Source organism: Dermacentor andersoni, chromosome 4, assembly GCF_023375885.2.
Source record: "Dermacentor andersoni chromosome 4, qqDerAnde1_hic_scaffold, whole genome shotgun sequence".
NCBI lineage: Eukaryota > Metazoa > Arthropoda > Arachnida > Ixodida > Ixodidae > Dermacentor > Dermacentor andersoni.
In genome coordinates this window covers 54,571,127-54,586,840 of record NC_092817.1, presented here as the reverse complement: position 1 = coordinate 54,586,840, position 15,714 = coordinate 54,571,127, and the positions used below count along the sequence as shown (strand labels likewise).

Genomic DNA, 15,714 nt, shown 5'->3' with positions numbered 1-15,714 from the left:
ATCCCCAGTGTAGGGTAGCAAACCGAAGACTCATATCTGGTTAACCTCCCTATCTTTCCTCTTCATTCTCTCTCTCTCTCTTCTTGCGTCGCAGCGCAGAGCTCTAAGGACTGCTGTTATGTCATTAAATGAATGAAATCCTGCTCTTTATTGGCACTTTTCCGCCTACTGTCTCGACCTAAATATTTACCAGAAAAAAAGTATGTTATTGATCAGAAAAACAAAAGCTTTCTTACTATATTACTCTTGTTGTACTCTAGGTCAATCTGAGATTGGCCAAGAAGATCTCTGTTTTCATGCACCACTTTTATTCTTACTTTTTTATGCATATTTGCCTACACCACCATTTCCTTTCTACCATCATTTCAAACGGACTGAAACTCCTGCTCCATGTTGTGGCTATAGACGCATCAGGCGTTCATGTAGGTGTCTCATTTATTTCTCGATGTATTTGGTGGTGGCCCGAGTGCGCTTGGGAAGTAGATGGCAATCTGCAGTAACACGGCTGCCGCAGTAACGCGTGCTTCGCGTTTATTTCAGCGCTCCAAGATCGCCGTGTACGCACGGATGTGGGAGTTCATGAACACCCGCAAGCATGTCTTCACGTCCACGTACGAGGAAGGCATTCGGCGCGTGCGTGAGTCCAAGGGCAAGTACGCGTTCCTCATGGAGTCCACCAAGAACGACTACATCAACGAGAGACACCCCTGCGACACCATGAAGGTGGGGAGGAACCTCGACGCCAAGGGATATGGCGTCGCAACGCCGCTTGGTTCTAATCTGAGGTATGGAGACGATTCTCATGTGTGGCTGCTTTTTCGATGGCACCGGGTTTTGTTATAATGGAAACCAACTGAATGCCTCCCAACTATACGAGCAGGAGACACGCGCAAGGTAATATAATAATTTCTGTCCCTGTCGTCTCTTCAGCCGTTGTGTGCTTGCGGTATAATTTCGTCATAGTCGTTCGTGAAGTGCCCAGCAGTCCACGACTATTAAGTTCAAGGTTATCTTTAATTGGAAAGCTGAAGACAAGTATCTGGAGAGGAATAACAACGGTTTATTTATAAACGGGGAGCTGGTTCACCTCACAACGGTTTTCCTTTGATGGTTTACCACAAAGAGCCGATTATTTTATTGCCACCCTCGCAGAAATTTGATGAAGGAGAACAGAAAAGGGTTCAATAAAAGTATCAGCCCAGTATAGAAGCCTTCCCCGCCCCACTTTTACATAGCGTAGATTGATGTACTACCCCCTGTCCCATGAATGCTGAAGCCTACATTCCCCAGCGGCTTGGAAATGCACGCGTTTGTTATGCAGCGCAGTGATTACCGAGTTCATGATGCGGTCTTCAAGTTCTGATTACGCAATTAGGTTCCCAGAAAATCAGCTTTGCCAGGACTTGCCCGTCCTGAAATGTTATGTCAATACCTGTGCTTGTACATACGCAATATCTTTTCTGTGTGCACGCAGTGCGTCAAGTGCACACTATGTAGCTTTATGCACAGCCTATAGCTTGTACGTTTTGAGGGCACTGGAACGGAGCTGGGCGTCTAATGTAACGCAAGTACAAGATGTCTCGTGTGACCAGCATGTGTTCAACCTGTAAGTGGTAGTTCATAAAACGTCAGTTTTGGCCATCAGATGGGACGAAGAAAAATATTTGCAGAGGCGGCAACTATAACTGCGTAAATACGTGACCAGCCCGTGTTATAGAGGCCCCGCAACACCTTTAGAACACGATAATGGACCTGCATAGCGTGATAATGCTCTCACTAACACATTTGGACCTGCATAGCATGATAATGCTCTCACTAACACATTTGCTCACTATTGCTCCTGTACTCACAGTAGAAAGCCATCAGTTTTCCCACAGGACCACCTGCTGCTTCTCTCAACTTCCAGAAATCCATGCTGCTTTTCGTGAATATCCTAACGAACTTTTAGACACGGTAGTCATTGGCTGATACTCTTTATAGAGCAGTGCCTCTTGCAGAAGCGAAGGCGGAGAAACCTCGCCATGAGGACGCAGGTCCGTGACCACTTCCTTCGTAGCTGGAGGATGGTCTGCTACCCAGTTCTAAATAAGTTAATCAATAAATCATTAAATAAATCTAGTAGGATTATGGCATCGGTGGCTGACGGAAAATGATCCTGCTGCGTCAGTATTTCGGCCTCCGAGGTTCGCCGGCATTAAATTAGAATTTGTTCAGTTCGTGCCAAAAGGCACGCAAAACCGCATAACAAAGACACGTATTGTGAGGCACGTTGTACTGGAGAAGTCTGGAATAATTTTGACGATCTCAGTTTTCTTTTCTTTTTTTTTTTGTACAGCGAAAGCTGTATATGACTAACCTTCCGTAGTCTTTTTCGGCGTCCGGCAAGAGAAACGGACTTAGCGATTTCTAACAAACTCGCACCGGTGCAGTCAAAAATGTCAAAATGTGGAACAGATTAGAACGCTAGCTGTGAACAATAGCGTGACGTTAAGGTTATCGAAGTATATAAGCAGGAGAGATATCGGCGCTAAAAACAGCTGCGTTATCGATGGGGCGGACACGTGTGTATGATATATATATTAAAATGAATGTATCTCATAACAACAGAATTGTGAAGCAAAATGCTGCCATTTCCACGCCATCGCGACGTTTCCTTCCTTTTCTTGGGGTATAAACTGTTCGGCAAGGATTAATCTCTCAAATCGGGAAAGATACATCATGAATGAGAAAACACAGCTTTTTAAGTGGAAAAGTGAAGGAAAATCACTATATGACTTAAGAAATGAAAAAATCCAGCCACTTTCGAACACTAACTCGGGCACCCGAGGTAAATGGACTAGCTAGCAGCTTTCTGTTCTATTCAGGCTCAGCATACTGCAGTTGCATGCCACGCCTAAGTTCTTTCTGCCCTCCTAGCAACGAAATTTTTCACATTTGTTTTGTTTGCTTTCTCATCAGTCACACAACTTACTGCAAATCTCATCGAGGAACCGCATACTTTGTGCTGCCAGAGCAATAAGAGGTCGCTGTTTATGTAAGGATGGGAAAGGGCTCAACCACTATCCAGATATTCATTCAAAATCCATCCACAACAAGTTTTCGAGGGCGTACTGCATTACGTACACTATCGGGTGCACAGAGTGCGAAAGTCGTGTGGCTAAAATGACAGCAACAAGCAACCGCCTATGGACAAATCCTGTAATGAAACCGACTTGCATCAGTTATTGATCAGGATATTAAATGATGGTCGGTGTTATTTCTCACGGGTTCCGCTGCCCACCCCTATAGGAACATGTTACTTCTTCTCAAGATGAACGATCGATCAGTTATTTATGGCGATATTATTGATGCGCAGTACTTGTGTCAGAAAATACGCCTGTGCAACAGTACCACTTGCGCAACAGAATAATGTAAAAGACCTCGCAGAACTATACAGAACAGAGTTCTATGCAACTAAGAAAGATCATCTGCATTCTATCGCAAGCCTGGCTTACTGCAGACATAAATGAAGTTAAACATGTACTGAAGAAACGGGTCATAAATAAACTATTATGACATAGGCAATGAATTAATCATGTTATTGCCGTTTAAGTCAACTTGTGACATTAACTATAGATGAGCCGGAAAACACACATACGTGACAATTGACTGTTTAAACTAGTCACCCTGCTCACAATTCGCAACGCATTGGCGCCCAAGTTGACTTCTATACCCGGCAAGATACAAACTTCATTGCTCAGTGTTAACATAGCGCCAAGGCATCCTCATAGCAGACAGGTGACATTATTCTTGAAAGCTACAATTATGCAACAATGAAGAATTGTAACATTCAATAACTAAAGTTTTCGCACATGACGAACAGATAAAGACATCTACGGTCTCTTATAATTAAGCAGGAATCAAGCAGAATCGAGTAGGAATGTCTACCCATGCGGTTTCATTAATTTTGATAGTCCCACCACTTGTAAACAAGCAAGAACATGCGTTCGTATAGGGTACGCGAAACAGAATTGTTGCGAATATTATGCACACAGTTGCTGTTCAGCATCTGCTTCTTTTTACATTTTTTTTTCTTTTGTTACTACTAATGCTGCTGTTTTTGAATAGCAAGCAAGTAAAATGAATACCTCAGAAACTCAGTACTGTCCCGAAAACGACACACGCTCTTTTCTTTTTTTGTTCACAGGGATCGGCTGAATCTCGCTGTTCTCAGCATGAAAGAAAACGGAGATTTGGCTCGCCTAGAGAACAAATGGTGGTATGATCGCAGTGAATGCAGAAGCGGTGACAGCAAGGTGAGTACTACAAGCAGCATTTCTTACTGAGCCACTCTTTTACGTACCACGGCCCGTATTCACAAAGAGCTATTAACCTAAAATTTTCGTTATAAGAAATTCCAGCCAATCCTGATGCTACACATATCATGAGGCTCTTGAATTATATCAGTAGATGGCTGCGGGTTGTTTACGTCACGCAATATTCGCGTCACGGCCCGCGTCACGGCGCCATTTAGTCATAGTGTCGTTCTGCAGGCGACTACATGAAGTTGCTTCTCTCTCTCTCTCGCGCGCGCTGCTTTGGCTCAGCGGCATTTTTTTTAGGCGAGGCCACTAAAAGATTGGTTGAATATGTCAAATATTTAGATTAATTGCAGTTCTCTACTGGCGGTCGCATACTTCATTTTAGAAGTTTCTTGCACTCAAAGCCACGAAATAAACACAGGTGCTATTATTTGTTTAAAGGGGCTATTATTTTACAGTATGATGACACTGCCCCTTCTGAAAAAGAAACCCGTATGCCCCCCTAATGATTAATCCCATCTGAACATATAGGAGTCCCATGTAAAACCTCCGAGCTACCATATATCACACAGGGCATGCCCCATATGATTATATGAATGTGTAGGGATCCCATGTGAAAATTACCTTACCATTCTGGTGTGTTAATTCTGGAGTGTTACACACCAGAACTGAGATCTGATCATCAGACACGTCTTAGTCGGGAACTCCTGGTTTTTTGTCACTTCCTAGAGTTCTTTGACATGCACGTAAATTTAGGTACACGATTGTTTTGGCATTCGTCGCTTATCGATATGCGGCCACCGCCAGCGCGATCGAACCTGCGACCTCATGCTTAGCACCGTAGCTCCATAGCCACTAAGCTACCGTGGCAGGCCATAAAAACTTTTTTTTATGTGGAATCCCCGTATGTTCATTTGCGTTTAGTAGATATGTGGTTTATGGGCGTCTTCAATAGGAATATTTCAAGCCAATGCTTCAGCCCTTCTCAACCAAAAGTCTTCTGCGAAAATAATGAGATACAATGACGCGGAGAAATTGTTCGCGAACTATTCGAACATTCTGGGGCTTTCTAACATGCCTGGCACAAACTGATATACTAAATATTAATTCTAGAGAAGAAGGATTACTCAAGCAAATGTGTCGCAATATAGCGACAATTTCACAACGTCTCTGATGTTTCTATAGTTTCGGTCCGCGTTGCAACAAGGTTAAATAACAGAACTTGTCGCCATCGTTGCCTTGGCTAATGCTCCCGAATCTTTGTGCAGCCGAATAAAACTAAACATCTTACCAAATTTTTTACGAGGTTCGTAGCTGTACCAGTGTATCTGTAGATACCTTGAGATGTGAGCTATAATGTGTGTGTACTCAAAATACCACATTACGTAGTTGGAGTTCAGCCAGTAGTGCGTACCGGTTAATCTAAATAGGCTCTATGGCTCTGTTCGGGTTGAGATTCGGCACGAGTAGCGAAAAAGAAAGCTTCACGAGAGCTTCAAGACGATCAGCAACCAACTGCAAGTGTGCCGTCTCGATGTTACAATATATATCATCACATGTACACATATAATTAGATACACAACTATTCCCCTTGAATACCATATTCTCTTCGTAAAAGTGTTTTTTATAATGCTGCTTTAGGTTTAGGCTGGGTACTTTCCAGTACATTTTCTGAGCCATTTTCAGCCAATAATCATTGCAAACACTTTTTAACCTGAAAAAAAAAAACGCATGTTCCACGTTACAGTAGCACGCGGACTCCTCTCTGGCGTACATCCAACGCTCACTCGCTTTCATTACCTACCTGCACTTTGCCAAAAAGGCTATATTTGTCGCATTCTCTTCATGAAATCGTCGTAGTCGCTGTGCAGCAACCTGACTATATCCCAATTGGTCAAATAAGCGCGAACGGCACAAGATCTAAAAGGGTACACTTCTAGTATCACCCTGACAGCAAAAAAAAAAGAATATATGCGGTGGGAGGAAATCAGTGGCCCGAATCTAACTCTCGGAGGTATAGTCAGACCAGGAGGGCCCGCCACGTAAAGGTATCTTGCTATATGTGGAAGCTAACATAACCATGCTTACGTGAACACGACGGCGGCACGTAGCATTGCATTTCTAGAGCACCACGTGGCGGCAATGAACTTGGAAGGCGAATCACATAAGCGAGCCAGAAGAGGTAGATCGAGACGGGTAAGTTGTCTCACTCGGTGGATCTAAACGCTGGCGTATCGCACCGTGGGAGAGAGGGAAAGTGGAACAGCTGACATCGTGTGCTCGACTCCACTCACCGGCGAAACGCATTCGCTGAAGAACAGGCTCCAACATGTCTCGAACAAAGGGAGGGGGGGGGGGGGGGGGGAGGGCACACGTACACGCTGTCGCATAGTATTACAACGATGCCCTGAATAATGCGATAGGCTACAGTCGCATCCATGTAAACGTGGCCTGCGATGAGCATTATGTCTCAGCAATGAAGTGGCCAGTTAATTCTCAGCAGGTGCTCTACACCGTCACTGGCACGGCGCGTAAGTGTTGCTCGACTCTCTGTGCCCTTCCCTTGTAGTGCCATTCACTGCGTTGTTTGTGCTCGCAGGAGTCCACTCAGAACGAGTTGACACTGAGCAACGTCGCCGGCTGCTTTTACATCCTTATCGGGGGACTCGTGCTGGCCATGGTGGTGGCCTTGCTAGAATTTTGCTACAAATCTCGCATGGAAGCAGCGCGCTCAAAGGTAAGGAACCCATTTTATTTATACGTGATGTTAATAGGCATGTTTCTTAATATGCGAAGTACGTTCTGAAAGAAAGCTTCGTCATTTATTTTCACGCGGGAACTTTCCTGCCAAAAAGAAAAGTACACCATGACATCATCAACTGTACACCTAGCAGTATTTCTCCACATGGTCGTCACCGACATTGACACATTTGTCGTAGCATGCAATTAGTTTGAAGAAACCTCTCTGGTAAAACTCGGCGCCCTGCGATGCAAGACCTGAGACATGACCTTTTCACGGTACACAATCTGTAGGCGTTCATGGTTGTCGGACACACTAGTCCCACGCGCCCATTCATACCAGATAACAGTACGCACTTCCATTGGCGACCACGTTGTGAGCATACGTCTGTCATCGTGATTTGCACTCAAATTACCTCGAGCACGCCAGTCTCCTGCTGCTCTCTCTCCTACGGGGCTCTGCGCATGCGTCATTCCTTCTCCGCTGACGCTCCTTCCGTCGTTGAACCAGCAACGGGCTTGGATCCTTATGGCGATTGTTTCACCTGGTGTACTATCATTCTTTCTTTCAAAAGATGACGAAACTTACTTTCAGAACGTCCCTCGTATACGTGAATAATGCACAATACTACCTTACATATGTTTCCAGCAAAACATACATGGAATATCCAAACAAGACAATGTTTTTACAGGATGATGTAGACTTGAATAAGTGGTGTGCAAGTCGACGCCCCAGCGACTGTAGCCTCTGAGTAACAGAAGCCGATCTCGAAGGTTATGATTTTGCGTGCTGGAGGAGCCGGTAGTGATTTCCAAGTCGCAAAACACGTCACGGCTACCATGTTTTAGGGCAAGACCTCTTGATTGACAGTGGCGAACAAACAATGTCTCAGCAAAAAACTAGCGTTTCGTCAGAGAGTCTGGTCTTTGTCACGGCGGAGACAAGAAGACGAGGAGGAGGAGGAAAAAAAGAGAGATGGCAGGGATGTTAACCAGAAATACGTCTGGTTGGCTACCCGACTCTGGGGACAGCAAAGAGGGAATATAAAGATTATATAGAGAGAAGGAGGGGGAGGAAGCGTTTGCTCCAGCTTGGAACCTACCTTGTTCGCCCGGTGTTGACTACCATACATACAACACGTGAATAAACGTAGAAAACGTTGCGAGACCTAGAGTTTGTGAATATACTTGTTTTCTATGAAGCACGTTTGCTGATATAACGCGCACTAACAACAAACATGAAATTCAGCTGCATTCGTTAGCTTAATTCCGGAGGGCTTACTGTGTGATTGATTGCGTCGCATGGTTGCAATTGTTCCAGCTGTACTTTTTTAAACTGGTGCTGTCTGTCCTCCATTCCTTGTCACAGAAATCACGGGTATTTTGGTCCCACACAGTTTAGTGAGAGTGCTAAGTGCGGCTGTCACATTTCCCGAGCCGAATGCTGTATGCGCTGTAAAGGTCAAACAATAAGGAAAGAATAGCAGACGTGTCTTCGGCGTGGATGCACGGCAAATTTCACTTACGTCTCCGAACAGCTACATGCGATCTGTTTTGCCGTGTTTTGAGCACGATGTAGCGTAGTAAGGCACATATTTACATAAAAAAGGCTCTTAGCTAGAACGTAGATGGTAGCCAACCATGATGTCGTGCATATTATAGGCGAAGGCGGACGGCAATGGCGCATCGCACTTACTAACAAAATTTTTCGTGAATTTGGGCCCAGTTCTTGCCATCTTCATCTTCCAAATCCAGCGTCCTCAATTTTGTCGCACGATGGCGTGTTCTTTGCCACGTTCGATCATGAAGGAAATGATGAAGGCATTCGAGTCGTGAGGAATACCCTTTCCAGCGTAATGCCCCGTCTCGTTCGTGTTATTTCCTTGCCTTTTGCTTCTAGAACCAGTTCTAGCATCGGCTCTGGTATGTGGCACAGGCATGCTTCGGCGGCCAACGAACGTAACCAAGCGCATCATTGTTCATGACGTAGATACAAATACGCCCGTTGACGAAGGCCAATATGCACGCCGAAAGTGCGTTGGAAATTTGCCCCATTTCAAGTTGGCATGTCTTGTCTTTACTGCGCGACACGATAATCCTAGGTGCGCCATGTATTTAACAAACTTCTAAATTTCAATCATGCTTCAACGGACGGATGGCTGTAAAGGAATGACATGTCATTTTGCGAAAAGCAGAATCATATTGCAGGAATTCTCCTTGGTTTCAGAAAGCGCTGCTCAGCGAAGTTAGCACTATTAAGGTGTAAAATGCTAATTCTGCATGTATTTGAAGCTGATTTAAGAAATATGGGTAATTTTATAAGCTAACAAAGGTGTTTGACTCACTTCTAAACCTGCTGCTAACACTCGACAACCATGACTTCAATGAAAAATTTTCATTTGGTGCAAACTTAGCTACAGAATATTCATCACAGGGCAGCCAAGTTAGTATTACTTATTGGTGAGCCCACCACTTGCATGGATTATGGGTACAAAATAAACAAAATACCTTTGTGGTGGTCATTCTCTATCCTTTAAGATTCTTACATTGTTCTGAAGGCCATACCATGCTGAATCGGAACAATTCCTTTCCCTCCCGTTTTTTTGTCAAAACACAATATATATATATATATATATATATATTACATTACATCAATTACATGAGTAGTGTGGTTCTAAAAATGAGTTTCGACAGAACACCACTTCAACAGCGAGCGCGGAGTTTGAAGTCGTTGCAACCAACAGTACATTTCAGAATGCACAGTGCATTTAGCAGATGTAGACAGATTGTAAACAGCCTAAAAAATCAAAATCTCGTCGCTTGACTAATGCAGGAAGGAGAATAATCAATATTATTATGATGCTCGCATTTTATCGCACTGCTTCTCAACACAACACGCCTCACCCGCCTTCACACCTTTCACCTCATAGCACCCTGACAATTGGCTCACTATAATCATTTTATTTAAAGACCAAACGTATACGTTCTGCTCTTCGTCAGCGATGCGTTGAAACTGGTGGACTGGGCGGAAAAGGCCAAGCAGGCCCAGGGCCTTACTTGAGCCTTAACCCTCAGCCACGTCCCTCTTTACCCTTCCCCCTTTCAATAAAGTTTATCACCACCACCAAGACACTGCAAGCCAATCAACTCAGGGGTTTGACTTCCTAGTCTCCTCTATTGCAAATAAAGATTTTTGTTTTGTTTTTTAAGGGAACCACTCCGCGATTAGACGCGTCATTTTGATAGTCGTCGTCGCAGGTATTTGCGTGCAGAAGCTGCAGCTGCTCAAGACGCAAGAACGGTCGTGTAGCGATGCCGCGTGCGCTTCTACCAATGAGAGCGCAGCTTTCAGTCACGTGACTCAAAGTTCAGATCCCTGCAACACCGCCAGTTGGTGTTGCTCTCTGCGCATCGGGGATTGCGGCGCACACCGATTGTACCCGCAGTATCGTAGAAGCTTTGCCGCGGTGCGGTTGCGCCTTGCCGTCCCCTTCGCGCGGATGCCTTCGCGTCGGCGGCGGCTCGAGCGCGTGCCGTCACTTTCCACGTGGCGACAAACGCGCCATGCGGTTTCGGCTGACGGCGGTTCTGGCGCTGGGCCAGGAACGCGGCCGTCTACTTCGACGCGTCTATTGCAGAAACACGCGGAATGTCACAAACAGTGTCACCGTAAATGATCGCTCGAAAATACGACCCCTGAATACAACTTACATTTGCAAGTCATCGCGGCTGATGACTGTTGCGGCTGAGTTGCGGGACGCATTCGTCGGTCGGAAAGCGCTGCACGTTTCTTATCGTGATGCACCGCTTTCTCTTACAGTTCATCAAATCTTCGCTTGTACACATTTCCAGTGCGAGACATCCGCAATTGTTTCTTTCTCTCTCTCTCTCTCGTATAATAACACCACGCCGGCAAATAAAATGTTGGCTCTCCCGTAATCGAGAGTACATTGAAGCAGGAAATGTCTACCGGCAAAGGAAATTGGTTGGAGATGACACTAGCCACAATCTTAAAATAGGTGTAATGCACGTTCGCAACGGCACACCCTGCCACACCAAACCGCACCGCGCCATACTCTGCACTGGTTGATATGGACGCGATAGTTTCACGTCGCAGGCAGAACTTCATTGCAAGCCTCTTCTCGGTCAAACTGCCATCCGCGGTGCGCCGTACCAGCGGTGGCCGTACGCTACCGATTTGGACGCTGCCGGTGAGCCAGACGCGCAGCGGACCTCGAGGATCGCTGGCGTTGAAAAGAGTACTGGCAACTCTGTGTCAACGCTAAGGATGACAATCAAGTGTATAGTGTCCTATATCTACCTTTTGAACGTCGCTATTGGAAATGAGAAATAAAACTTCAGCGTGATATAAGTTACAGCGTGAGTGATATCGTTATCAAACATTCGGAAGAACTCTGAAGCAATATATTGTGTAACTAGCGTATGTAATGCGGTCTTGACTCTTTGCCCGGATGATCGCGTTTTGTTTTTGCAACTTGCTAGTATGTTCTCGTTTGAGTGCCCGGATATCATCATTGCACATAGTCACTGTGTGCACTGTATATATGGAACATCATTTTATACATTAGATTATGTTATTATATGTAGGTTAGTGAGAACTCGGACACTATTTTGAAAACGTGCTGTGTCGTCCTGGTGGAATTGCGCCGTGATTGTGACTTAGTTTTCGTATCGTCCCTTGTTTAAGTAAACTTTTTCTAAACACGCGGCTCTGGCTCCTGGTCATAGAGGAAAGAAACAATATAGGAGAAGCCCTGACGCCACGTTTTTGAAGCCGGAAACCTAGCCATGTTGGTGTGCCATCTCTCTTTGCGCCTCCAATCAGCTCGTCGGAACAGATAGGCGCGAGCTTTTAACTTGCATTGCTACGAGCCACCGGAAAGGTGTGCTGCCGACGCTCGTCATGTCGTGAACAAAGTCTACGAAACTTGTGTAACTGTTTTAGCGAAGCAGCCATGCTCCTGTGTTTTCCCGTGGCACGTATAGACATTTCTTACGCGATCATACTTTCTTTTGTCCGTGTCTCTGTCATTTGTTTATTTCCGATTTTCTTTCCTATTTATTCGTTTCCCATCTTCTGATCTTCTCTTTTCACTTATTCCTCCCGAAAGAGTTAGCAGGCGTTGTGCCCCTCTCGGTGGCAGTTTTCAGCTTGCTCCCTCCGTTTCCTTTGTGTGCTTGTATGTTTCAATAATAATAATAATAATAATAATAATAATAATAATAATAATAATAATGAATAAAGGGAAAATCAGACATCCACCCGTTCGTAGCAATTGCTACAATTGCTACAATTGCGCAGAACTACTACGTAACACATAATAATAATAATAATAATAATAATAATAATGAAGAAGAAGATGGCGTAGGCTCGCGCCGTGATTTCTTGAGTGTCTCTATTGCCGGTTGACACACACAAAAACCATAAACACAGCTTTCAAGCTTACAAACCATCGTTCAAAGTCAGCTTGTATCGCGAACATAATGCGCTGCGAGAAAAACGTGGGCCGAAAAAGTTTATCTCACTTTTCAGAGCAGCAGCAAGGGCTTCAGGAGCGCGGTTGCTATGGCAACGTTGACTTCCACTTGACTTCCGCCACACTTTTTCCAACATATCCGTGCTGGGCGGGGCTCTCCAATGCTTTCCTTTCTCCATGCTTCTGGCTCAAGGGCACGTGATGGTAGCCGACAACGGGAGCTAAAAGCATTTCAGGCTTAACAGAGTATTTTAGAACAAATGTACTTATTGAAAATGCGTTCGCCGGGTGTATGTATGCATGTGTGCTCATGTCCCGTGTTCCATTCAGATCACAGTTGTTTTCTCATCCTACCTTACTTAGGCTTTGGTCTCTCTTTTCAGATGACAATGTATGAGGCAATGAAGGCCAAAGTACGAATGTCCATCACAGGGACACAACATGGCGATCGTGGAAGGGTACGGCAAGGCTCTCTCTAGTTGGGTACTTAACCTTATTCTGCGCTCTTGACGTGTTGAAACCCTAGTTCCCTCACTTCCCTACGCACCTTTGTCTGCTTGAGAGCACACTGGCAGCATAAGCGAAAACTCACGTTTCGCTTGCACTGTTTGTTTAGTAGCCTTTCGCACTTCTGCAACCAAAAGTAAATTTCTATGGCTTGTGTTGATTTAAATGTACTAGAGGAATCTTATATGCTAGAAAAATAAGTTAATCGGAAATTAACCATATCTACATATTTACGCATGTTAAGACCAGCTACGCAATGTTGAGTGGTTGTGTGTCTTTAATGAAGTGTTGAAAAGCACAGCCATTCTGTTCTAAGTTCTTTACTCTGTCACGGCCGCTTCATCAACACGCGCCTTGTGCGTTTTGATCGAGCGGCCGCCACTCTATGCAGTTGCAGACCTCACGTGACTTCCGCTATGCTTCTGTGAGTTTTACATCGCATAGCAAAAGAAAGAAGGAAAAATGTAATCTAGCGTCATTTATTACGACACAGATATACTATGCACATTAGAAAAGTTCATCCTAATTAATGTAGAGAGTTTGCAGCAGTGATGTCAACAAGCGCAGTTACCTGCGAAATCCCATGTCACGTACATGAGCGAGCAACGTCACGCACGGACAGTATAGCACAGCTGACCATTATATATATATATATATATATATATATATATATATATATATATATATATATATATATATATATATATATATATATATATATATATATATACTATTTTTACGATTCATCACGAGCGTTCTAGACGCCTGCAAATTAGTAGTTGCATATTCTCTCTATTTTACTGAACTTTTGTCTAACGCTTTTGCATGTTTGTAGGTAGGTCGTTATAAAACGTACTGTCCAGACATGAATGTTCAAATAAAAGAAGCCTCTTTTACGTACGTTTTCTAGCTAGCTAACGCATTTAAACAATGCAGTATAGTAAGCCAGAAGCGCATGTGTCAGTAGGAATTCACCGTGCACGCCTAGATGCCGGAGGCTCAAAATTGTACTCACACGTGATGACAATGGCGTGTTATATCAATCAGCACACGTGCAATGCAAGTCGGTAAATTCTTGCAAAGAAAGAAGCCCCAAAAAAGGAGCTGCGACAAAGTGAAATAAAGGCAAGTGCAGTGATCGCACGTGTTTCTCGGTTTACCTCAAGAACCAAATCAAGTAGATAGTGTTTTTCAACTGATTCAATCTCTAAACGCAGCTACTTCCCTTGTCTCTAGCTCAAGCTCTAAGTCTTGATCCTGCTTCGCCTCGTTTCCATTCTCTTCTCAGGTCCAGCAGATGTACAGCCCCACGGCGAACATGGTCGGAGCGGACCACGGTAGTCTCGAACATTATGCTGTCGCCGGAGACAACACCCACACCCAGGTCTGACCACAGTTAAGCCTCTCGCTCATACAAGCTGCACACCCGTGAGAGACACTCCAAGCGCAGAAGACCGGACACTCATGTGAACGCTGTGTGATGGACTTTTGAAGGAGCCCGGGCGCACAGGCTGCTACATCGAATCTGGGCTCTCAAAAGTGTTAACGGTGTTGTGCATTCACGGTGCCGACTCCGAAGAATCCGAGTGTGCGTGGAGGTCTACAGAGTATCTATCAACATTTTTACGCAGATTCTCTTCAGGTCGAACCTATCGATATACTGTAGCGGGTATTTGTGCAGCGCAATGCCGCTTGAGTTCGTGCAGACACAATTTTCACGAGTAAGAGCACTGTTACCTAATTCCCTATGGTGTTCAGCTCAATTCTGAACTGAAAAAGTAGAGTTCAAGAAGTGTGTTCTCGTCACCTGACTGCAAGTGGATAAGGAAGATCGTGAGAACTGTCTTCTTTCTTTAAGTTTAAATTTGAACGCTTTCCCGCTATATAGTACTCTGTGACCCGCGTTCAGCCATTTTCGGCGCTCACATGGTGTTCTACTGAGGTTAGCAAAGACTCCATGCGAAGCTGGAGTTAAATCAAGTTGAGAAAACGTCAAGCGACAATGCGTTGTAGTTAATTTCGCGCCGCACGTCTGCTTCTGTACGAACGCGAGGTCGTTAATATAGCGAATTGGAGCCCCAATATGTTTCCAGTGGGGCGAAAACAAGCGACGTAGTCTCTTCTTTGAGGAAGCTTCCACCACAACGGCCTGCAAGTTTTTATATGCATAAAAAGCAGGCCTTACTCTTGCACCGATACATCATTTTACAGCACAGAACTGACGATGACGGGTCAGTATGATCTCTTTGTACATGAACAAATTTTGGAGACTTCAACGAGTTCAAAGCACAGCTCTTTTCAAGACAGTAGAGAAAGTGATAGGGATTCAATATTGCTTAGATTTCAAAATTAGATATCATTATATTACTCCTCGTGATTATCCCACGCTTGAACGTAGAAAAAGATGGCACCTGAAACAAAACAAATTACGTTATCATTAAAGTGCATCATACCAATTATGTGACAGCTACAAGCAAGTATCACATAAACTCGACTTATACATTTTTACAGAGTGTTCCTTTAGTCTAGGCGGACGTTGCAGAAACTTCGTTTGAAGTCACACAGATATAACAAAGCTGTTGACGTATTGTAGATATATCCTCCCAACTGTTCGGGAACTCCTTAGGAAGCGACTTGTATCATTTTAATTTCCAATCATTTTATGATGT

The 15,714-nt window shown here is 44.4% G+C and overlaps 1 protein-coding gene across 4 annotated transcripts in view; it reads left to right on the top strand.

Moving 5' to 3' along the window:
- The window catches only part of LOC126537170 (glutamate receptor 1-like), a 212,027-nt gene that overhangs the window by 195,086 nt on the left and 1,227 nt on the right, over positions 1-15,714 (top strand). For 3 of the 4 annotated variants that reach the window (XM_050184353.3, XM_050184354.3, XM_050184356.3), the window contains 5 exons: positions 541-785; positions 4,187-4,295; positions 6,901-7,038; positions 12,922-12,996; positions 14,334-15,714. The exon at positions 14,334-15,714 is cut by the window's right edge and continues 1,227 nt beyond it. In XM_050184353.3, the coding sequence (XP_050040310.1) occupies positions 541-785; positions 4,187-4,295; positions 6,901-7,038; positions 12,922-12,996; positions 14,334-14,435 (669 nt within the window). In that variant the 3' untranslated portion in view covers positions 14,436-15,714. Of the gene's footprint in view, positions 1-540; positions 786-4,186; positions 4,296-6,900; positions 7,039-12,921; positions 13,022-14,333 lie in introns of all 4 variants that reach the window. The other variant, XM_050184355.3, reaches the window with a different exon arrangement.